This window comes from Scomber japonicus, chromosome 17 (assembly GCF_027409825.1).
Source record: "Scomber japonicus isolate fScoJap1 chromosome 17, fScoJap1.pri, whole genome shotgun sequence".
NCBI lineage: Eukaryota > Metazoa > Chordata > Actinopteri > Scombriformes > Scombridae > Scomber > Scomber japonicus.
In genome coordinates, this window is record NC_070594.1 from 7179516 (window position 1) to 7203416 (window position 23901).

Below are 23901 nucleotides of genomic sequence, written 5' to 3' on the forward strand. Positions count from 1 at the left end.
CTTCCTTCCTTCCTTCCTTCCTTCCTTCCTTCCTTCCTCCCTCATTTCCTTCCTTACTCCTTCCTTCCTCCCTCCCTCCCTCCCTCCCTCCCTACTCCTTTCCTTCCTTCTTCCTTCCTTCCTTCCTCCCTCCCTCCCTCCTCCTTTCCTTCTTCCATCCTTCCTTCCTCCCTCCTTCTTTCCTCCCTCAGTCCCTCTCTTTTTCTTTAATTTTTCCTTCGTTCTTCCCCTCCTTCCTCACTTCCTTCCATCCTTCCTTGCTTGCTTCCTTCCTTCATCCCTACTTACTCCTTTCCTTCCTTCCTTCCTTCCTTCCTTCCTCCTTTCCTCCTCTTTCTTGCAGCTCCTCAACACTGCAGCAAGAAAGAAGGAAATTAAAAGTTTGGATCCAATGATTGATGGACTCTTGCCCATGAAGAACTCCTTCCTGTTGCTTCCCTGCATGTATGAGTGATCAGGAGAGTTTAATCTTGTTTACTTTCTTAGGTCATTTTCCATGTTGTTGTACCTATTTAAGATGCCAAATGCCCTAAAAACTACCATTTTTATGACCACTGCTTTTATTTTCCGGATAACAGGGCATTTTAAAGTGCTTACTTCATGACATGCCAGTAGTTTGATGTCAAAAATTCCAACCAGAAGACTTCTGAAGGATCTGTTTGCTATGTTTGACCACATCTCATAGATTCCCCTCCGTCTTTACCTCACCCTCCCCCCTCCAAAAAAAAAAAAAACACCCTGTTTCAGCTGGAAATTCATCACATTTTGGAAGCCGGATCGCCCCGAATTCCCTTCCCCGAAGACACGTTTTTTAAGGCAAAGCATCAACTGTAAAATAACTGAGGCAGCAGGAGGATTTGTCTCCGTTATACACACATACAACACCACAGAGCATTTACGCCTCGCTCAGATCTCCCTCTCGCCACATCTCCTCATGATGTCATCCTGCGGTAAGCCATGAGTGCTGCCTTTACAATAACTTTTCCTTCGACGCTGGCCCCTCGAGGCCGGCTGTAAAGAGGCTGCTTGTGGTCGATCGGTGTCCACGGAAATGCACGGGCACGTTCAGCAGCAGCAGCAGCAGCAGCAGCAGACAGCCAAGATCAGACGGAAACTCTGAGACGTCCAAGACTTACAGGGTGGGGGGTTGTTTCCATTTGCGCTCTAGATTTCAGGCATTTATCTAAAGATAAGCAGCTTTCAGTAAGTCAGCAGGTACCAGCGAAGGTTAAGTGAATCGCTCTCAACACTCAAACAAGATAAACTCAACTCTGTGGACACTGGAGGTTAAGAGATATGAGTTTTAAAAGCCAGTAACAACACTGATAGGGTTACGCTCAAGCTGCCAATGATTTCAAGCCAAAAAAATTCCTAAAAATGAAAGTATTCAGCGTCTCGCTCCGATTTGTATTCCTGACAGGCTGGAAAATCCTCCTGAGATTTAAAGGAAACTCTGATACACTGTTCCTGTAACCGGGAATTAAGTCATTAAAAACAGCAAACTGATGTATTGGTTTCATTCTTCTGGATAAGATCAACTATTACTTTTATCAAATCTGCCAAAATAAAGCCAGTGCAGATCAAATACTTTCATTTAGACTCCTGAAACACAGAACTTCATTCATTCAGACCGAGCTGTTCTTTCAGCCTCCGGAGAAGATTTCGGATCTTGATTTGATCAAATGTCACACGTCAGCTTGAACTTCTGTATGTGTGAACAAGACACGACTAATAAAAGGAAGAAAATGAGAGTGACTGAACTTCCTCCCTGCGTCCTCGTTCCTAATAAAAAATGGACTTGATTACAACTTGTGTTTTACAGGCTCCTCTGGAATGCACCTTTAACCATTCATACTGGTGTCTGAACTACAGGCCGTTACAGAGCGACGTTTACTTAAGTAGAGACAAGACGGTCATTACTGCAACGTTTCCTTTGACTTTGGGTCAGTAGGACACAGTTTGACACTTTCTCTCTTTTTTCTCCTTTGATAGAAACGTTATAATACGACTAGTTTGTCTCTTTGGGTTAACCCTCCTGTTGTCCTCGAGTCAAGGAAGGAAGGAAGGGAGGGAGGAAGGAAGGAAGAAAGAAGGAAGGAAAGGAGGGAGGAAAGAGGGAAGAAGGAAGGAAAGGAGGGAGGAAAGGAATGGAGGACAGAGGAAAGAAAGACAGAAGGAGGGAGGGTGGAAAGAAGGAAGAAGGAAGGAAAGGAGGGAGGAAGGAAGGAAGGAGGGAGGAAGGCAGGAAAGGAAAAAAAGGAGAAGGAAGGAAAGGAAGGAGGAAGGAAGAAAGGTAGGAAAGAAGGACAGAGGAAAGAAAGAAGAAGGAAGGAAAGGAAGGAGGAAGGAAGAAAGGTAGGAAAGAAGGACAGAGGAAAGAAAGAGAGAAGGAGGGAGGGAGGAAAGAAGGAAGGGAGGAAGGAATAAGGAAGGAAAGGAGGGAGGAAGGAGGGAAGAAAAGGCGGATGGAGGAAGTACAGACGGAAGGAAGGAAGGAAGGGAGGAAAGAAGAATAAGACGGGGTCAATTTGACCCGGGAGGACGACACAAGGGTTAAAGAAGGACCAAAGCTCTCTAAGAATCTGCCCTGGATATGAATAAAGAAAAAACTCGACACCAATCCGAAGGGTCGAAGGTCTAAAGCTGAACGTTACTGCAGGTATTTATGTTGGACGGCATCTGAAATACCTTTAACTTGTTCAAGCTGAGCTGTGTTTTAATTTACAGATATTCTAGTGTTCGGTTTCTAAAAGATTATGAATGTTCGGACAGAAGGAAAACAAATTAAAGATGCATAAAAAGATCTAATTTCATTGAGCAGTGCAGATTTTTGTCCTTCTTGTCTTTCAGGTAGGAAGGGAGGGAAGGAAGAAGGGAGGAAAGGAAAGGAGGGAGAATGGGAGGAAAGGAGGAAAGGAAAGGAAAGGAAAGAAGGAAAGAAAGGAGGGAGAAAGGGAGGAAGGAAGAAAGAAGGAAGGAATAAAGGTAGGAAAGAAGGACAGAGGAAAGAAAGAGAGAAGGAGGGAGGGAGGAAAGGAGGGAGGGATGAAGGAAGGAGGGAGGAAGGGAAAGAAGGAAGGAATAAAGGTAGGAAAGAAGGACAGGAAAGAAAGAGAGAAGGAGGGAGGGAGGAAAGAAGGAAGGGAGGAAAGAATAATGAAGGAAAGAAGGGAGGAAGGAAGGAAGGGAGGAAGGAAGGAAGGGAGGGAGGAAGGAAGAAAGAAGGAAAGGAGGGAGGGAGGAAGGAAGGAAGGAGGGAGGATGGGAGGAAAGGAAAGAAAGAAGGAAGAAAGGTAGGAAAGAAGGACAGAGGAAAGAAAGAGAGAAGGAGGGAGGGAAGAAAGAAGGAAGGGAGGAAGGAATAAGGAAGGAAGGGAAAGAAGGAAGGAATAAAGCTAGGAAAGAAGGACAGAGGAAAGAAAGAGAGAAGGAGGGAGGGAGGAAAGAAGGAAGGGAGGAAAGAATAATGAAGGAAAGAAGGGAGGAAGGAAGGAAGGAAGGGAGGAAAGGACAGAAAAGAAGGAAGGAAGAAAGGTAGGAATGAAGGACAGGGGAAAGAAAGAGAGAAGGAGGGAGGGAGGAAAGAAGGAAGGGAGGGAAGAAAGGGAGGAAAGGACAGGAAAGAAGGAAGGAATAAGGAAGGAAAGAAGGGAGGAAGGAAGGAATAAGGAAGGAAAGAAGGGAGGAAGGAAGGAAGAGAGGAAAGGAAAGGAAAGAAGGAAGGAAGAAAGGTAGGAAAGAAGGATAGGAGGAAAGAAAGATCTAATTTCATTGAGCAGTGCAGATTTTTTGTCTTTCAGGTAGAAACCTTTCATAATCATACTGAACAACATGACGAGTTAATCTGTATTATCTGTCTTATCTTTATTTAAAACTGAACTCAATTTCAACTCTAACAACTTTTCATCCATCTGTACCTTCTTCCCCTTTTTTCACGTTAACCTCTCGTCTCTCTTTACGAGCCGTTTCTTCTTCAAACAACCGTAAATTACTTCAGTTTTTCATAAATTTCAAACATGCTCCCCACATATATCCTTCTCCTGTTTGATCACATGTCTCCAAGATGTTCCCATTAATCACAGAGCAGTTTTATTTCCTATCTCTTTATTTTTGGTTGAGATTTTTTTTTTTTTTTTTTTTTTTGGCGTCTCAGCAGAAAACAGTTACTGGCAGGACTGTTAATCTGTTTCTCTGCAGTTGGCGCGGCGATCATCCAGTGATGGGTTAGGGAGGATCTCCACTTGCTCACATAATCCCCCTTCCTCAGTCCCATCGGAACAACGAGATGCTCAGAAACCCTTCAGTAACACAACAGCTCTGACTGTTTGACTGATCTCTGCTATTAAAGCGACATCTGAGGGGAGGATTTCGGAAAGATCCATCCGCTGCTGCTGCTGAATTAGCTGGTTGGTGAGATGCTGCGAGGAGGGGGGGTTAGGGGGGGATTAGCAGAGGAGCAGACGTGGGGATGTGGTGAACCCTGACGTCTTTACGAATGTAGAAAAACAACAAGTCTCAAAACATCAATCTCACAGGGACGTCCAGGGCGGCCAGGTTTAAACAGACTGTCTAAATCAACTTTGATGTGCCAACAGCAAGTTCAGGACGTTCCAGTGAGCTGTGCGGGGGGGCGGGGGGGGGGGGGCACCAACTCCAACTCCAACTCCAACTCTACGACTGACAAGCTTTTAAATCCTAAAGTTCACAAAATGATTCCTCACTTCAGGTATTTCCATCATTTCAGGGGAGAGTTCAGCCTCAGAGGTTCCTCCCCCCCTTGACATGCATAAGTCCACCTTGCAACAGTACCCTTGAGCAACACACTGAAATCCTGGCAGCTAGCAGGTTTATGGCCGAGCCTGACCTCTGACCTCCCTGTGGAGGGAGAGAGAGGAGAGAGGAGAGAGGAGGCAGGGCAGGGGGGGGGGAAGAAAAAGGAAGAATTTCACCCTCAGGGATCAATTCTGCATCACTTTCTCTTTTTAATCACGTCTGACATCATTAAGCCAAAGTATCTGAAGTTCCCAAGAATTTTATCACATCTGAAACAAAGATGTCAGGGAGGGAGTCCGTCCAGTACAAACTCCTTCTGAAAAAAGCTTTAATTGTATTTTAAGCTGTCTGGATGAATTTAAATCCCACCTGGATTTCACAAATCACCATTCTCATGTCAAGAAAATCTGCTCAAATGTCCCTGTTTAGACTCTGCAACTGTCTCAGTGTCTTGCTGCCTGAGGGGGGGGGGGGGGGGAGAGAAGGCGCGGACCAAAAGACGTAGATAAAAGGAGATAAAGACGTTGTACATGAAGAGTAAATTATGGCTCAAACAGCCCAGAGCAGCAGCAGTGTTATTGAGGGGCAGCTGTCTCACCGTGCAGCAGGTAATCTAAATCACTGACAGCCTCCACTACTTTCACAAATTGTTAGGACGAGAGGCAGGCTTTAACGTCTCCGTGCAGATGTCGACGTTTCGGGCCCGAGCTCGGCAGGTTGCGCCCTGCAGCAGACGCCGCTGCACAGAGGCATGCTGGGAGGTAAAACCACAGAGCGACAAGAATTCCCCTGCGGTCTGCTACCAGAGGCAAAAGAGGCAAGACCGAGCGCCTGCCTTCCAAAAACTCCTGAGCGGAGAGAGGAGGGAGGGGGGAGAGAGGGAGGGGGGGTAGACTGCTGGGAGAGATGGATGTGGGAGAAGCCCCGCCCCCCTGCTGGCGCTCCTCAGCCCCTCTGATGTAATTGTTTAATAGCAATAGCAGTGACCCAATATTTTCCAGGCGAGCACGCCAGCAGGGACTGAAGTGCATTTTTTAACAGTCTCCCCCGTTTTAGAAGAGCTTATGGATCCTTGTGAAACTTTATGATATTGTATACGGCTGTCTCCCCGCCCCCCCCGCCCCCTCCCCTCACCCCCGACAGTCTGTGTAGTGTCGCTATCAGCACCACAGCTCTGCTCTCTCCACTACAACATAAAACATATTCCCTCTGCTCGGAAACTGTCCTCAACCTCTTCCCATTCCGCTACACATTCTGGAGCAAGGAACGCTTGAAACGACCCCAAATTAAATACAGAAATGAAAAAAAAGTTCTGTTGGTTTTCATCCACAGTGACTATATGCATAAATCAGATCTTTTCAAGACAGGATATCTTCCAAGGTTTGGTGTAAAAAGTGTCAAAAATACTTGAGGTGATACAGAAACAGAGCAGAAGGTCTAAGGAGTAAAACATTGAGATATTAAATGCTTGTGTCTGCTTTTGGAAGTATGAAGCTGTAAACTATACACCAGTAAATACCTGACACACTATGACAATCCTACAGTGTTTTATCCATGAAAAGGTCCAGGTGGATTTGGAGACTCCATATTTTTTTTGTAAGCATGAAATCTTCCTGATTACAGCAAGAAAGAAAAAAAAAAAAAACTAAAGCAAGGAAGGAGCAGAGGAACAAGTAGTGGACTCTGGTTCTGTAGCAGAGTGAGATTGAGGTTGAAGCCAAAGTTTCACTGCACAGAAATCTCTCTTTGTCACATCAAGCCAAAGAAAAGAAAAGAAAAAGAAAAAGAAAAGACAGAAAGAAAAGACAGCTTGTTTCATAACTGCAGCACAAGCCACAGTCTGTGCTTTCCTGCAGTAGTGCAACACAACTATGTGCTGCCATAAATCTCAAGTGACCATGCTGCTCTAATAAAGATTAAAATCTAATGTAATCATTATTTTACTTTAATAGGGACACACATCAGTCACATCAGAGCTTGAATGAAGTGCTCTCATCAACTCATCATGTTTTATCTGTCTGTGCAAATCCTCACATAGGAGAAGATGCAACCAGAGAATTTGGGTTTTTTGTTGACTAATCAAAAATTGACTTCTTGTTTTATCTTTCAAGTAAAATCCACCTCCTTCTTCCTTCCTCCTTCCTTTCCTTCCTTCTTTCCTTTCCTTTCCTCCCTTCCTTCCTTCCTCTCTCCTTTCCGTCCTTATTCCTTCCTTCCTCCCTTCCTTCTTTCCTTCCTTCCTTCTTCCTTCTTTCCTACCTTTTCCTCTTCCAGAGAATTTGGGTTTTTTGTTGACTAATCAAAAATTGACTTCTTGTTTTATCTTTCAAGTAAAATCCAAATTTGGTGCTTTGATGACATTTCAAATATTTCTGAGGATATTTCCAAATCCATCTCTCTGCTGCTTGACTCTTATCTTTTTGGCCATGGCTGTCATTTTCAAAAGGAAACCTCGTCTCCATCTGAAACTATAACAACCTAATTTAAATAGTGTTTAGGTGCTCTACCAGGTCTCACTTTAAGAAATAACTAAGAACATATTTTCCTGTGCGATGACTGAACTATTCCTCATGTTCTCTCCTAAACACTGTTTTCAGATGACCAAGCAGGCTCTTTTTAAAGTCTGGGTCATATCAGCGACTCCACTTAATCACATTAAAGTCTCAAATGAAAAAAAAAACAAAACAATCATCATCTAAGAGGTAAAAGCAGGAGCCGCTGATGCACCTGCACTGTGTCTTTCAAATGAGCCTTTAAAAAGAGTCTTTTAACCCTCCTGTTGTCCTCGAGTCAAGGAAGGAAGGAAGGGAGGAAGGAAGGAAGGAAGAAAGAAGGAAAGGAGGGAGGAAGGAAGGAAGGAGGGAAGGATGAAGGGAGGAAAGGAATGAAGGAAGGAAGAAAGGTAGGAAAGAAGGACAGAGGAAAGAAACAGAGAAGGAGGGAGGGAGGAAAGAAGGAATAAGGGAGGAAATGAGGGAGGAAGGAATGAAGGGAGGAAAGGAAAGACAGAAGAAGGAAGGAAAGGAGGGAGGGAGGAAGGAAGAAGGGAGGAAGGAAGGAGGGAAGGAAGGAAGAAAAGTAGGAAAGAAGGACAGAGGAAAGAAAGAGAGAAGGAGGGAGGGAGGAATGAAGGGAGGAAAGGAAAGAAGGAAGAAGGAAGGAAAGCAGGGAGGAAGAAAGGTAGGAACGAAGGACAGAGGAAAGAAAGAGAGAATGAGGAAGGGAGGAAAGAAGGAAGGAAGGAAAGCAGGGAGGAAGGAAGGAGTGAAGGAAGAAGGGAAGAAAGGAAAGAAGGAAGGAAGAAAGGTAGGAAAGAAGGACAGAGGAAAGAAAGAGAGAAGGAGGGAGGGAGGAAAGAAGGAAGGGAGGAAATGAGGGAGGAAAGAAAAGAAGGAAGAAGGAAAGGAAAGGAGGGAGGAACCCTAACCCTAACTCTGGAGGACAACAGAAGGGTTAACTCTTAAATGTCACGTAGCGATAAGTCAAAAAACGCCACCTCTGCTTTGATATTCAAACCACTTCAACATGACTCAGACTGTCTACTGATGAATATATAACATCCAGAAGATGCAACATTACTGCCTCCATCAGTCATTTAAAAGGGTCTCAACTATGTGTAATCATTTAAAAAAAAACAAAAAGCAGCATCGCACAGCCTCTCTGGGTTTTTACAACCTGCAGAGGACCATCTGTTTGTAGCGAGCCGACATAACTCTTCAGGAACACGTCTGTAGTTGCATGTGAGGTGCTCTGCCTGTAATATACAACACATTTGGAATTCGAGGCATCTGCAATGTCTGTATGACCTCGGGACGTCCAGCGAGAACAAAGCGGGGAGTGATTTGATGGATGTGTCATGTGCCTCAGTCACGCCTGGAACCAAACAGTGTTATATAATCCAAACCATTAAAAGACATATTTGACATTCAGGCGTGTTCTGCTCAACTTAAATATGACTGAGAAGTTTAAAATACACACATGGGTTCAGTAATGATCACACACATGCTGCTAAATAAATGTAGATTTTAAAACGCCTGTTGTCCTCGAGTCAAGGAAGGAAGGAAGGGAGGAAAGAAGGAAGAAGGAAGGAAAGGAGGGAGGAAGGGAGGAAAGAAAAGCAAAGGAAAGGAGGGAGAAAGGGAGGAAGAAAGAAGGAAGGAAAGGAGGGAGGAAGGAAGGACGGAAGGAAGGACGGAAGGAAGGACGGACGGAAGGACGGAAGGAAGGACGTCCTTCCTTTCCTTCCTCCCTTCCTTCTTTCTTTCCTCCGTCCTTCCTTCTTTCCTCCCTTCCTTCCTTCTTTCCTCCGTCCTTCTTTCTTTCCTCCGTCCTTCCTTCTTTCCTCCGTCCTTCCTTGCCTTCTTTCCTCCGTCCTTCCTTCTTTCCTTTCCTCCTTTCCTTCCTCCCTCCCTTTCTTCCTTCCCTCCTTCCTTCCTTCCTTCCTCCCTCCATCCCTCCCTCCTTCCTTCTTTCCTCCCTTCCTCCCTCTTTCTTTAATTTTTCCTTCGTCCTTCCCCTCCTTCGATACTTAGTTCCTCACTTCCTTTCATCCATCCTTCCTTGCTTCCTTCCTTCCTTCCTTCCTTCCTCCTTTTCTATTTACTCCTTTCCTTCCTTCCTGAGTTGTATTTAACTGTAACTTGAATAAAAATGGATATTGCTGTTGATATTGCCTCCCTTCTTTCCTTCCATCTTCCCTTACTTCCTTCCTTCTTCCTTCTCTCCCTTCCTTCCTCCTTCCCTCCCTTCCTTCCTTGACTCGAGGACAACAGGATACAGGTTATATTAATTAATTTCAAAACTCATTTCTACAGACTAGACTTTTATGTGATGTCATCTGTCATCTAACCCAATAAATAGCGATGGAGCAGGTTTTATCAGTTTCCGTCTCTCCTGTGTTTACCTTGTGGAAGCTTCCGTGGAACATCTTCTTCACTTTATCGCCGTCGAATGTGACCCGTTGGATCTCGCCGCGCTCGTCTTTGTTGTAGAACGACACAGTCTGGCTGGAGGCTGAGAGAGAGAGAGAGAGAGAGAGCAGATATTACATATTGCTCTCCTTATTAGTAGTAGTAGTAGTAGTAGGAGTAGTAGTAGTAGTAGTAGTAGTAGTAGCAGTAGCAGTAGTAGTAGTAGTAGTAGTAGCAGTAGTAGTAGTAGTAGTAGCAGTAGCAGTAGTAGTAGTAGTAGTAGTAGCAGTAGTAGTAGTAGTAGTAGTAGTAGTAGCAGTAGTAGTAGTAGTAGTAGTAGCAGTAGTAGTAGTAGTAGTAGTAGTAGTAGTAGTAGTAGTAGTAGTAGTAGTAGCAGTAGTAGTAGTAGTAGTAGTAGTAGCAGTAGTAGTAGTAGTAGTAGTAGTAGTAGTAGTAGTAGTAGTAGTAGTAGTAGTAGTAGTAGCAGTAGCAGTAGTAGTAGTAGTAGTAGTAGCAGTAGTAGTAGCAGTAGTAGTAGTAGTAGTAGTAGTAGTAGTAGTAGTAGTAGCAGTAGTAGTAGTAGTAGTAGTAGTAGCAGTAGCAGTAGTAGTAGTAGTAGTAGTAGCAGTAGTAGTAGTAGTAGTAGCAGTAGCAGTAGTAGTAGTAGTAGTAGTAGCAGTAGTAGTAGTAGTAGTAGTAGCAGTAGTAGTAGTAGTAGTAGTAGTAGTAGTAGTAGTAGTAGTAGTAGCAGTAGTAGTAGTAGTAGTAGTAGTAGTAGTAGTAGTAGTAGTAGTATTAGTAGTAGTAGTAGTAGGAGTAGTATTTGGGTCCCAAATTCAAAGAGGAAGGCCTTAAGAGGGAATTTGTTGATCTGAGAGTGTAAAGTTTTTAGTCTTAGTCATAAAAGTGTGAAAAATTGTGGTGATGTCAGAGATTATTTCTTCTTTAACCCTTGTGTCGTCTTCAAATTGACCCCGTCTTATTCTTCTTTACTTCCTTCCTTCCTTTCGTCTGTACTTCCTCCATCTCCCTTTCTTCCCTCCTTCCTCCCTCCTTTCCTTCCTTGTTCCTTCTTTCCTTCATCCCTCCTTTCCTTCCTTCTTTCCTTTCCTCCCTCCCTCCCTTTCTTCCTTCATCCCTCCTTTCCTTCCTTCTTCCTTCCTCCCTCCTCCCTTCCTCCCTCTTTTCCTTCCTTCTTCCTTCCCCCCTCCTTTCCTTCCTTCTGTCCTTTCCTTTCCTTTCCTCCCTTCCTTCATCCTTTCCTTCCTTCCTCCCTCCCTTCTTCCCTCCCTTCCTTCCTTGACTTGAGGACAACAGGAGGGTTGTACAGATGGAATGAAGTAAGGGAGGAAAGAAGAATAAGACGGGGTCAATTTGACCCAGGAGGACGACACAAGGGTTAAATAATGTGAGTGAGTTGTATATAATGCAAAAAAAAGATGTCATGTGCTCATCCTATATCGTATGTTTAAATCAGGAGCAGGAACAACAGATGAAATAATGGAGAGAGGGGGAAAAAAAAGTTTGATAGCTTCTCATTCTGCACGTCCCTTCTCTACAAATAAACCCGACGTGAGCAGGATTTAAATTTATAAACTTGAAACCACAAAGATTAATCAAGAGTGACAGAGCGTTACAGGCTCGTCGTCTCCAAAACACTTCAAGCTGGGAATCCCCGCCGCCAGAGAAAACATAACACACCTGTTTTTCACAGTAGGAACCCTGATGATGAGTAAATTGATCTTTGAAACTAACAAAAATGTGTAATTGAAGGTTAAAAGTTCTTCTGTTATGGATCCTAAATATATCATGGATCATTCTAGCCCCATTTCTTTATCGTGCATCTTTTATTGTCTCATTTCTATGCAGACGATATGTCATTATATCTTCCTGTTTAATCTACTTATTCTTGTAGTTTTGTTGCCCTTAGAAGTTTTGATGATATTAAGAAATTGGATCTCTAGCTTAAGACTATTATATATTTGCTTCATCCAGCCTGACAATTTAATTTAATGGAAAACATGACTTCATGCCAACCGATACAAAGCAATCTACCAGAAATTTGGGAGTTGTTCATGATTTGAATTTGAACTTTGAAAACAAAGTACAAATGTTTATTCAGTCTTGTTTTTAATCAGTTGAGAAGCAAATGAGAAGAAAATCTGCTGGCTATCAAAGCCTTTACTGTAATTCTCTTTATCAGATCAGAGCACATTACTCCAGTTCTAAAGTCTTTACACTGGCTCCCAGTCAGCTATAGAATAGATTTTAAAGTTCTGCTACTGGTCTACAAATCACTGAATGGTTTAGGTCCAGAATACATGAATGACATGTTAGTAGAATATAAACCCAGTAGAGCTCTGAGATCTACTGACTCAGGTCAGATAGTTGAGCCCAGAGCTCTGAGATCTACTGACTCAGGTCAGATAGTTGAGCCCAGAGTTCAAACTAAACATGATGAAGCAGCTTTTACACAACTGGAACAAACTACCAGCAGAACTGAAACCATTTTTAAATCCAGGTTAAAAACACTTCTCTTCTCCTGTGCTTATGATTGAGCTCTTTTAAAGCACTTTACATTTTAATCTTTCATTTGCACTCTATGTCCTTTTAATGATTTTAAAGCTAATCATTATTTTATGCTGCAATCTTATATTTAATGCTCTATTCGAGTATTTTATTTCTATCTTTCTATTTCTATTAGTGTGTGTGTGTGTGTGTGTGTGGGGGGGGGGGATAAGATGGGGTCAATTTGACCCGGGAGGACGACACAAGGGTTAAATGGATTAGCTCCAAGGTACATCTCTGCTGTGCTAAGCTCGTATATTCAAGAGTTCACACTTAACTCAGCAGAAAAAGCTCTTCCTGTTGTTCCTGAGTCTAAACTTGCATCCAAAGCTGACTGTGAATTTGCTGTTCTGGCTCCTAAACTCTAAACTAGTGAATGAATGTGGTGTTTACAACCTGTACAGCTACTTCTGTCTTTCCTGTTAAACATCCGCTGACAACATGTCTTTTAATGCTGCAATAATAGATTTTATTTTTTTAATTTATCTGGTTTTACTTTTCTTTAAAGCAAGCTGTTTCATACAAAATAAAGTTAGTATTAATAGTTATATCATGCTCTCCCTAGTTCCAAATTTAATGATGCAGAGTTTTTTCTTTCTGTAGATGATCTGAACCTCGGTGTCGTCCAAGAACCAGAACAAGCGATCATCACTGGAGGATTTCTGCTGACAGGCTAAAATTGAGGCTTTACGAGAGCCAGCTGAGCTTGGCTGAAGAAAGGAGATTCTTGTGGTAAAAGAAGTCGGAGTGGTTATCAACTGAGACCAAAGCAGCCGGAGGGCACAGCCAGCTCATTACACCCCACTCAGCTCCTTTCATGAAAAGATACATTACAATGAGGCACAGCTGCTCAACATCCCCTCACACATTTCCATTTCGCTCTGTTTTCATGCCCCTCTTCCTGTAAATATCCACCAACCCCTTACCCCTTACCCCTTCCCTTTCCCCTTCACACCAACATCAGTGGATTAGAATAGAGGAGGATATTTACGGTCAATGGTGACGCCGGTTTCTGGCTTGTGGTCTTTGGTTGACACCTGCCAGATGTCGAAGGCCTCGTTGGGAGTGTCGGGCAGCAGGCGGAACATCATGATGATGGTGTAGGCGTGAGGAAGACCGTCAGGGTGGATGTCTCTGTGGGAACAAGGAGAGATATCGATATGTTAGCTGTGAATAGTTAACGGTAGAGTTGGAACAACCTGCCCGAGGAAATAAGGCTCGGACATTCAGTAGCTTCTTTTAACCTTTGTGTCGTCCTCCCGGGTCAAATTGACCCCGTCTGTTTTGACTGTTCCTTCCTCCCTTCCTTCCTTCTTTCCTCTGTCCTTCTTTCCTTTCTTCCTCTCTTCCTCTCTCCCTCCGTCCTTCCTTCTTTCCTCCCTCCCTCCTACCTTCCTTGCTTATTTCCTCCGTCCTTCCTTTCCTTCCTCCCTTCCTTCTTTTCTTTCCTCCGTCCTTCCTTCCTTTCCTCCATCCTTCCTTTCCTTCCTCCCTTCATTCTTTTCTTTCCTCCATCCTTCCTTCCTCCCTTCCTTTCCTTCCTTCCTCCCTTCATTCATTCCTTCCTCCCTTCCATCTTTCCTTCTTTCCTTCCTCCCTTCCTTTCATTCCTTCCTCCCTCCTACCTTCGTTCCTTCCTCCCTCCCTTACTCCCTTCCTTCCTTCCCTCCCTTCTTTCGTAGGTTTCCTCAAAAATAATAATTTAAATTTGCTAGATAAATGCACTGTAACATAATAAAGAGGATTTAGTGGATTTAGTTGGATGCTAATGCTAATGCTAAAGCGTGCTGTTTACTGTGAAAGCACGGAGCCATCGATCTATGAACATTTTAATCTATGAAGTGAATTGAGAGCTTCCCAAACAGTGTGTGAATTAGTTTCAATATATACTATAATGTGAAGTTAAGACCTTTTCAGACCAAGTTTAGAAACTGAGAAATTGTAGCAAAAAAAAAAAAAAAAAAAATCTGCTTTATTTCGGTAATAAACATATTTATAAACATATTCTATAACGTCTAGCCGAGTCCAGGACTGTCTCGCTGCGGTGGTGATGCATCATATTTTCAGTCTGTCCAATTACATTCATGTTTGTGGTTGTAAGAAATCTGTCCGGCCAATGAAAACAAATCTAAGGAGAAAATATTTTGACCGCAAGATTCATTGAGTAGTTTTTGATCGTATCACATTATCTTCTTTAGCAGATGGAGCTGTCACAGAGCTGTAATTCCTGAATCCCTTTTGGCTTCAAATTTCCACTGAAAAAAAAAAAATGAAGACCTTGGAATATTATTGAAAGCTGAAGAACAGCTACTTTGTGGTGAGCTTGTTTCTCAAAACGCTGATTCCAGGTCAATGAGGCAACTGAGCAGCCGAGACTCTGAATGTTGCACAAATCAGACAAAGCTCTGAAGTTAGACATCAGTAATGAGTACTGTTACTTTCACACTACACCAGAGGTGTCAAACTCATTTTCATTCAAGGGCCACATACAGCCCAATTTGATCTCTTGTGGGCCGGATCATTAAAAAGATGGAAGGAAAGAAGGAAGAAAGGAAGGAAATAAGAAAGGAAGGAAGAAAAGACAGGCAAAAGGAAGGAGGGAAGAAAGGTAAGAAAGACAGACAGTGAAGGACGGACAGACAGAAGGGAGGGAGTAAGGAGAGATGGAAGGAAGAAAGGAAGGAAGGAACAAAGAAAGGAAAAAAAGAAGGTAGGAAGGACTGATGGAAGGAAGGACAGGAGGAAGAAAGGGAGGAAGGACAGAAGGAAGGAAGGACAGGAGGAAGAAAGGGAGGAAGGACAGAAGGAAGAAAGGAAGGAAGGAAGAAAGGGAGGAAGGACAGAAGGAAGAAAGGAAGGAAGGAAGGAAGGAAGGAGGAAGGACAGGAGGAAGAAAGGGAGAAAGGACAGAAGGAAGAAAGGAAAGAAGGAAGGAAGGGAGGAAGGACAGAAGGAAGAAAGGAAGGAAGGAAGGAAGGAAGGGAGGAAGGACAGAAAGAAGGAAGGAAGGACAGATGGACGGAAGGACAGGAGGGAGAAAGGGAGGAAGGACAGAAGGGAGGAAGGACAGAAGGAAGGAAGGACAGAAGAAAGGAACACAGGAAGTAAAGTGGGCCGGATTTCCCCCCCTCAGTGGGCCGGTTCTGGCCCCCGGGCCGCATGTTTGACACCCCTGCACTACACCATACTTTACTGATAATACTTGATTACAGTTATTAAATCAAACTCCCCAGTAATGAAGTGGTATTTCACTTCTACACGATTAAAAGGATTTAAAGACTTTTTTCCAGCACTTTCTCTCTAAGCAGGATGTTTCCCATTTGTCCCTCTGATGTCACTCACATTTTGGAAAGTCAGACTTGGTAAACACTCAGAGCTCAAGCTGTTTTCCACCACATTGCTGTTGCATGTGAGATTCTGGATAGGGGAGGCCCTTCGCTGGGTGTCGGCCAGTATTAACGGGCTAGTTTGCGGTTAGGTTTTGCACTCGGTGGCCTGACGGAGGCTCGTTGAGTGGAGCGGCGTCAGAATGAGCTGAAACACGGCCGGCTGCAGTCTGTCACGACCAGCAGCTCAGACAGTCCCGTCTGACCTCACACAGCATCGTAAATCCACTGACCCAGTTTGTAAAAGCGAGTGAGCTCAAACCGTCTGGACACAGCTGCGCGAGACGCTTCGTGATTCTGACAAGAACAAGTTGGAAGTGTTCGAGGGATAAACAATGACAACTAATGAGCTCTGACACCGGGAAGCTCCGGCAGAAGGTGCTGGTTGTGCTCAGCTGTGAGTCTTTTTCTCTCCCCGCGGAGTTCACAGGTTTAACTGTACAAACTCTTCCTGGAGAAGTTCAAGAACACAACATGTTTGGCATTTAAAGCGGCTGAAGTTGTGACAACACTTGTTGCCGGGTGACTGACTAAACAGACTTTGCATTGTTCTCCTAAAATATGGTGATAGAGTTTGAGAGACATGAAAATGGCAGACAATATAAGAATGGATAAATCAGTGGATCATTAAAACGCTCTCTTCTCGTGAGCGCTATAGACAACTACTGTAAATTTGTTTAAGTGGCTCTGGAGAGAAGAGAAACCTCATTGGTTGAGCTATAACTCAAAGAGCCGGGCCTAACTGTGTGTGCAGAGAAAATGCGGTGTGGTATCATACAAATTGCAATGATTTAGCTTTTTCAAATTATTGATGAAAGATACAGGAAGTCAGGCAGGACTTTAACCCTCCAGTGCCATGAATAACCATGCTGATAATTAAAAGAAAGGAACTATTATAACATATCTTTGATTCTGAACCACGAAATTTAGCATATTCTGAAATCAGCAGTTCTTTAGATTTGAGGTGATTGTCCTAATAAGGTTATTTTAGCAGATTCCCTTTGAGATACAATTAAGTCAGTCTTAAAGCTAAACCTTAAGCGATGTTCTTCTTCACCTCATTTAAGAATGTACTGACCGAATAATGAAATAGTTTTAGAGGCGGTGCGATTTCATACAAATTGCAATGCTTTAGCTTTTTCAAATTATTGATGAAAGACACAGAAAGTCAGGCAGGACTTAAAAACCCTCCAGTGCCATGAATAACCATGCTAATAATTAAAAGAAAGGAACTGCTATAACATATCTTTGATTCTGAACCACACTTGACATTTAAGTTCTTCTTCTTCTTCTTCTTATCTTATTTTTGCAGCTTCCCTTTGAGACACGTTTAAGTCAGTCTTAAATCTAAATCTTAAGCGATGTTCCTCTTCACCTCATCCAGAAATATGCTGGCAAAATAATCAAATATTTTGCTGTGACACTCACGTTGAGGGCTGATTCAGGAAGGCGTTTTTGTGCAGTCTGTATGCCGTGTAGCTGTTGAAGGAGCCGGGCTCCATGGAAACGCCTTTAGTGTAACTGTAGGTCTTCTCTGTCAGGTTGAACGCCTCGAGCATCCTGAAGCCTGTGACACGACAAATCAGGAGTTTAAAGTCTTTTAAATGAGACATCACATGGACATCTTGAATAAGGAGTTCAGGACAAATGATGACAGTTCTCGGAAAAACAATGAATTTCAACGCTTCTCCAGATCCCTGCGTCATTGTTTGTACTTACCAGGTGAAGTGAATCCATTCAGGAAAATCAAGGGACAAGCTGTGGAATAAAAGAGAGAAATTATGACTTTTCATCACAAAATCAACATCCAACTGAAGCCAGAACAGTTGGAGGTTTTTTTTGTCGTTGATTGCAGTAAAACTTGATATGAACTTACAAGAGGTTGCTGTTTCACAAATGAACGTAATCAGGTTTTCTTTAATGGTGTCAAAAGCGTCAAAGTCGTCCACCACAAACACGTGTCTGTCGGTGGGCTTGCTGCCAATCCCCTGCAACTCAACGAAATCCACGTCTGCTACACCGATGGCAAAAACACTGTAACCTGAAGACAAGATAAAAAAAACCATACAATCACATCAGAGGTAACATCCTGTAGTAGTTTACTGGTAAAGATCTGTACAGCTTATTCTGTCAAATCAACCCGGCGAGAAGGTCATGAGAAGGGAAACAATGAACCACAGCGAAGTTAAATCATTTCTAACTTTTCGCCAGTATTTTAAGTTTATAATCATCCATCATGGTGATTGGTACAAGCTGTTTCTCTGTGTTTTTTACTGACAAACAAAAAGCTGGAACGGCTCAACAGTTGCTAAAAGTTCAGACAGCGAAGACAGCCTCCTAAATGCTTTTTAAAGAAGCTGTAGATCAGATCCAGATCGCATGTGGATTCTAATATAAGTGTATATACAGTGTTTTTGGGGATTGATGTTCGTTACCTGCGTGCTGCAGCTTGGCGGCGTTCTTCTTCACTTCGTCCTGAGAGCGTCCGTCAGTGACGGTTACGACCACCTTGGGGACGTTTCTCCTCATGCCGTTGCCAGCAGAGAAGGCCTTTTCATACGTGTGTTTGAGAGCCACTCCTGCTCAGTGGAGACAAGACAAGAAGAAGAAGGAGAAGGAGGAGGAGGAGAAGGAGGAGGAGGAGGAGAAGGAGAAGGAGGAGGAGGAGGAGGAGGAGGAGGAGAAGAAGAAGAAGAAGGAGAAGGAGAAGGAGAAGGAGAAGGAGGAGAAGGAGAAGGGGAAGGAGGAGGAGGATGAGGAGGAGAAGAAGAAGAAGAAGGAGAAGGAGAAGGAGAAGGAGAAGGAGAAGGAGGAGAAGGAGAAGAAGAAGATGAAGAAGAAGAAGAAGAAGGAGAAGGAGAAGGAGGAGGGAAGAAGGAGGAGGATGAGGAGGAGAAGAAGAAGAAGAAGAAGGAGAAGAAGGAGGACAGGAAGGAAAAGAAGAAGAAGAAGGACAAGAAGAAGAAGGAGGAGGAGAAGAAGAAGGACAAGAAGGAAAAGAAGAAGAAGAAGAAGAAGAAGAAGGACAAGAAGAAGAAGAAGACAAAGAAGAAGGAGGAGGACAAGAAGAAGAAGATTATGTTAGATAAAAACACTTTGGCTGAATGAAATCAATGTGTAGGAATCAGAAGAAAGGAGGTTTTTGTTTTCACTGATTTACAAGAAGCAGAAACAGCAGGATGTCATATGAGTAGTGTGACATCTTTATTGTGTGTGTGTGTGTGTGTGTGCGTGTGTGTGTGTCTGTGTCTGTGTGTCTGTGTGTGTGGTCGAACCTGTTTTGGTGTTTCCTCCTCGGTAATGGATGTGATGAAGTGCTGCCATGGCGATGCCTTTGTCTTGATAGGCTTTCAGATTGAACTCTATCTTTGCGTCATCGCTGTACTGCACGAATGACACCTGTTGGGAGAGTCGCACCGTTGACATCAGCATCAAGTCCAGTTTATTATTGTTTTTCCCAAATTTGCCTTAAAATCTCTAAGCAACACCATCTGTGCTTCGACTCTAAAAAAAAAAAGTCTTAAAAAAGTGGAAAAAATGAACGGGAATGGGAGAGACCTCTGAATGACCACGACAATGAGACACACAATCAGTCTGGTATTTACTCCGTCTACAATATAATACTAGCAGAGTTATGACAGAAAAAAGATGAATTTATAATATTAAATACAAAGACCTACAAGCTAGCAACATTAGAAAGTCATGTGAATACAGAATAATAGAAGAAGAAGAACTGTAAAGTAGAATTTAGTGGAAAAAACCTAAAAAAGTGCACAACTCTGCAGTTTTTAGTCTTGTGTTTCAAAATAAAATATTAAATTAACTTCAAAATAAAATAAAAGATTATAAACTGATTTCCTGACTTTTAAAAAAAAAATAGAAATACAGTTATAAAAAGATGATTATGATTTTTTTTCTTATTTTAGTTCACGTTTCAATGATGTGCCACTTCCTGTTATCAGATTCTTTTGTGGACTTCAGAATAAAAGTTGCGACCTGGAAAACACTGCAGTTTTAAGTCTTCTACTTCAAAAAAATATGCAATAAAATAAAAGATTATAAACTGATTTCCTGTTATAAAAAGATGACACTTCATTATGATTTTTTTAAAAAGTTTGGTTCGCGTCTCAATGATGTGTCACTTCCCGTTATTACATTTTTTGTGGACTTCAGAATAAAAGTTGCGACCTGGAAAACACGTTTAAAATCGTTTTTAATTTTCCTTTTTTTTTTTTTTTTTTTTTTTATTGTGTAGTGGAAAAAAAAAATATTTCTTTTTTGTCTCCAGATGGACAAAAGTGTGTTTTTGAGGATTCTGGGAAAAACTGCCTCAAAACTGCTGGAAGTGATGTTAAACCATCTTCAGGGTTTTTCAAAGATCATCAGGGATTTATTTTTCCCGACAAACAGATGCGGAGCTCCGTGACTTGAATATAATAGATGAGGCTGAATCATAATACCCCACCGTGTGAGCTTCGTACGTTAAACAAGCCTAGCATGTGAACAAACTGGCAACTCACTTTTAGTCTATTCTGCGATATTAAGAGTTTAAACTGAGTGTTGCACTTTAATTTTACTCTTTATATTTATCACAGTCCTTTCTCAAAGTGTTATTAATAACATTAAAGGAAAGCATGTGAGCTAGCATGAGCAATGCCAGGACCTTAAAACTGAAGCAGCAACGTGGGATTCAACTATCATTCATGTCACGGAAATCAAATAGAAAAGTCATCTGCTTAATTTTAACAGGCAAAATATTTTATTTAGCTTCTTTTATTTTAGCTTTTTATCCTTTTCATGTTTATTTTACCTGCTGTTTTATTATCTCTTCTACTCTCTCCTCTGTTCTTCTTTGGTTTTGTCTTGTCTGTTTATGATTAAACTTAATTGAAGCTCTTTCATATCGAGCGAGGCTTTCTTCCTCTCCTTTGACCTCTCCGACTTTTACCCATGATGCTTCAATTGTGCAAATAAAAACAGAGAGCGGCTGTAGCGTGATGGAAGGAAAGGAGCGCACCGCCGGGTTCAACCTTCTCAACACAAACCTGCATTCCTGAGGGTCCGATGACATCAAAGGCGCCGATCATGCCGTAGACGAAGTTCACGACTTTGAGGAAGCTCTCCTCTCCGATACTCCAGGAGCCGTCGATGAGGAACACCACATCTGCTTTGGCACCTTTGCAAACTGAGGAAAAGAAAACAAGTCAATAAGGAGCTTTAAAGTCCGCCGGCCAGACCTTGGGGGTAGCATCACCAGCAGAGAAAATGGCATCATCACACGGCATAATTATTGTTTGTGAGCTACAGCGCACTAAAAAGTCAGCTAGAAGCGTGCAACAAAACAAAACCATTGAGCACAATGACGTGATGGGGCCATGTATAGTAATTATGGGTTTCACCGATAAAAGAAATACTGGCAACACTAAACAAGTAACATTTGGTCACCAGAAGGGTTGAAAGTGAGCTCTCGTTAATGGGTTCCTCTCAGACGAAAACGAATTGGGCAAAAAACTTCGAGTAATCTTTGCCTGATGTGATGCAGCATACTTTGTAATCTTCTCTATCCTTTTCCTCCCGGTCAGAGATTTATAAACAACTTTTACACAACAACGTACGACTAACAGATTCTTTGGACTGCTCTGTCTTTCTTTTTTCAACACCTACGTTGTTGGTTCCCTTCATACGCCCCACAGGGCCAGCAGCACATGTGGCGGCTATTAATTCACTGCTGGCATGAGTCGGATCCAGAAGGAGCTGGCGCTCAAACCGTGGCCTCAGCCAAAACGCTGCATTGAGGACTTTCCAATCAGAGCTAAGCTTGAATGAAAAGACTCGATCCATTCAGTCTGATTGGATCGATTTTCTTGGGGGGGGGGGGATATATCAACTTTGCTGGACCTGAATACAGTTCAGCATTATGGAGTCCTCGAAGGATGTTTTAAGATGCTCAATTCACTTCTAAACTTCCATTAACTTCCACTGAAGAACAGCAAAAACTCCTTTTTCTGTGTTCAATCTATTAAATTTAAATTTACATTTGAGTTTAACCAAACAGGAATGATTCATTAAACAAAGCTGCTTCTGTGAAATTAAGCTGATGGGAGTTTTTTATCAAAGTCCAACTGAAATCACAGTTAATCTCCCCGTTTTGTATTCAGTAATCATTCAAAATGCGATTGAGTGATTTAATTTATTAATGATTAACAGACTCAGAAAAAGTCAACAGAGACATTAAGATACACTGTAAAAAATAAAAAGAACTTGATATCTGCCTCCTGTCTGTGACAAATGAACTAAATGCCCCAAAATGACAAAAACAGGTGATGCAGCATAGCTAATAAGATACGATAACGACTTTGAGAGGACTATGGTATCCATCAATGGCACAAAAGTTCCCCAATTTTCGTGCATCCCTGTAGCTTAAGTTAAAGGTTCTTGCATGTTGCACCCTTCTCTCAATCCTTTTATGCCCAATATAGTTTAAAAAATCATCTTAAAGCTACAATATGCGTATAAGTTCTAGATGAGACTCAAACCCCTCCGATCCTCTCTTGCCTGTCAAATTGTCCCCGTGTGTTTTGACTGTTCCTTAACTTCCCCCTAACTTCCTCCCTTCCTTCTTTCCTCTGTCCTTCTTTCCTTCCTTCCTCTTTTCCTTTCTCCCTCCCTCTGTCTTTCCTTCCTTCTTTCCTTTCCTTTCCTTCCTTCCTTCCATCCTCCCTTCCTTCTTTCCTCCCTCCCTCCCTCCCTCTCTCTTTCCTCCCTTTCTTCCTTCCATCTGTCCTCCCTCCTTCTTTCCTTTCCTTCCTCCCTACCTTCTGTCCTCCCTCCCTCCTTTTCTCTTCTTTCCTCCCCTCTACTTTCCTCCGCTGCATTGAGGACTTTCTTCCTTCCAGCTGTCCTCCCTCCTTCTTTCCTTTCCTTCCTCCCTACCTTCTGCCCTGCCTCCCTCCCTCCTTCTCTCTTTTTTTCCTCCCCCCTACCTTCCTCCTTTCCTCTGTCCTTATTTCCTTCCTTCCTCTTTTCCTTTCTCCCACCCTCCGTCCTTTCCTCCCTTCCTCCCTCGCTCCTTTCCTTCCATCTTCCTCCCTCCCTTCCATCCTTCCTCCTTTTCTCTCTTCCTTCCTTGACTCCAGGACAACAGGAGGGTTAAACTAACCAATTTAGACCATTTTTTTAAGATATTCAATGCGCTGCAGCTCTCTATCCAAACATCTATCAAGCCCAACGTGACATATTCAGAGCAGTTTTCTCTGATAGACGTTTGGTCGCTTGATCAGGAACTTTTTTTTTTTGTGTGTTTGTAGATAAAAGCGAGACTTAAGGAAAGCTCATGTGGCTTGTGGTTCAAAGTATGAGGCTTTAGTCAGAACGCTGATTTTATGCTGCTTCGAGCAAATATGTTAAAAGACCTAAAAACTAACCGAAACACTGATTTCTGAGCTTTAACAGATAAAGACATGTATTTCAATATCAGCTAAATGGTGCCATTGGATGCTTACCTGCCCATCCAGGGGGGATTGTGGGTAGAGGGGTCGGGGTCGGTGGGAGCGTTGGAACTGGAGTCGGCTTCACCACTGTGAGAAAAAAAAAAACCCATTGACATTACAACATTACAAACATTAACAACTGTTATCGACATATTTGTAATAAATAGCGAACAATAGTAAACATGTACGTACGATGATGTCATTGTTTAGTCAGATAATAACTCGCAGGGCGTCTGACTCATGTCGACTTTATAAATCTCAAGTGATCAAGTATCTGTTTTTCCATCAGTGATGTTTACACTGCTGCTTTCTCATCACAGGGTTTGTTCATTGATGTGTTTCTCACTGAGGTTTAGTTTGATTTTAATTGAACTTTTATACAGAAATCAGTTTCCCTCAAAGCTTTTTTTCAATCAATAATTACATCAGTGCTCCAATTATTCAGTAAAATACGTTGCTGTACATCAGAGCTTGATGCTTGATTAGTCAATTAATCACTTTGTGGATTAACAGGAACTTTATTGGCAGCTGCTTAAATCATCGTTTAAGCCTTTTAAGTCATTTATCAAGAAAAAAAAAGCCAAATATTTGACAATTTCAACCTTAAATGGGAGAATTGGCTGCTTTTCTTTGTCTTTTATTACTTTAAATCAAATATTTTGATTTGTAGTTTTGAATTGTTGCTCTGATAAAAACAAAGAGTTGAGCTCCAGACGTTGTGTTCACTGGCAGTTTTTAGTGTTTTCTGTTGTTTTAAAAGATCAAACCATTAAA

The 23901-nt window shown here is 42.4% G+C and overlaps 1 protein-coding gene across 1 annotated transcript in view; it reads right to left on the bottom strand.

The window, feature by feature from the left end:
* col12a1b (collagen, type XII, alpha 1b) overlaps positions 1 to 23901 on the bottom strand; it is a 214510-nt gene that overhangs the window by 35256 nt on the left and 155353 nt on the right. The window contains exons 43-51 of the mRNA XM_053337464.1: positions 23140 to 23214; positions 20683 to 20822; positions 18913 to 19036; positions 18073 to 18216; positions 17514 to 17678; positions 17357 to 17395; positions 17066 to 17204; positions 13243 to 13385; positions 9677 to 9786 (exon numbers count right to left, since the gene is read on the bottom strand). Of these exons, the coding sequence (XP_053193439.1) occupies positions 9677 to 9786; positions 13243 to 13385; positions 17066 to 17204; positions 17357 to 17395; positions 17514 to 17678; positions 18073 to 18216; positions 18913 to 19036; positions 20683 to 20822; positions 23140 to 23214 (1079 nt within the window). The remainder of the gene's footprint in view (positions 1 to 9676; positions 9787 to 13242; positions 13386 to 17065; positions 17205 to 17356; positions 17396 to 17513; positions 17679 to 18072; positions 18217 to 18912; positions 19037 to 20682; positions 20823 to 23139; positions 23215 to 23901) is intronic.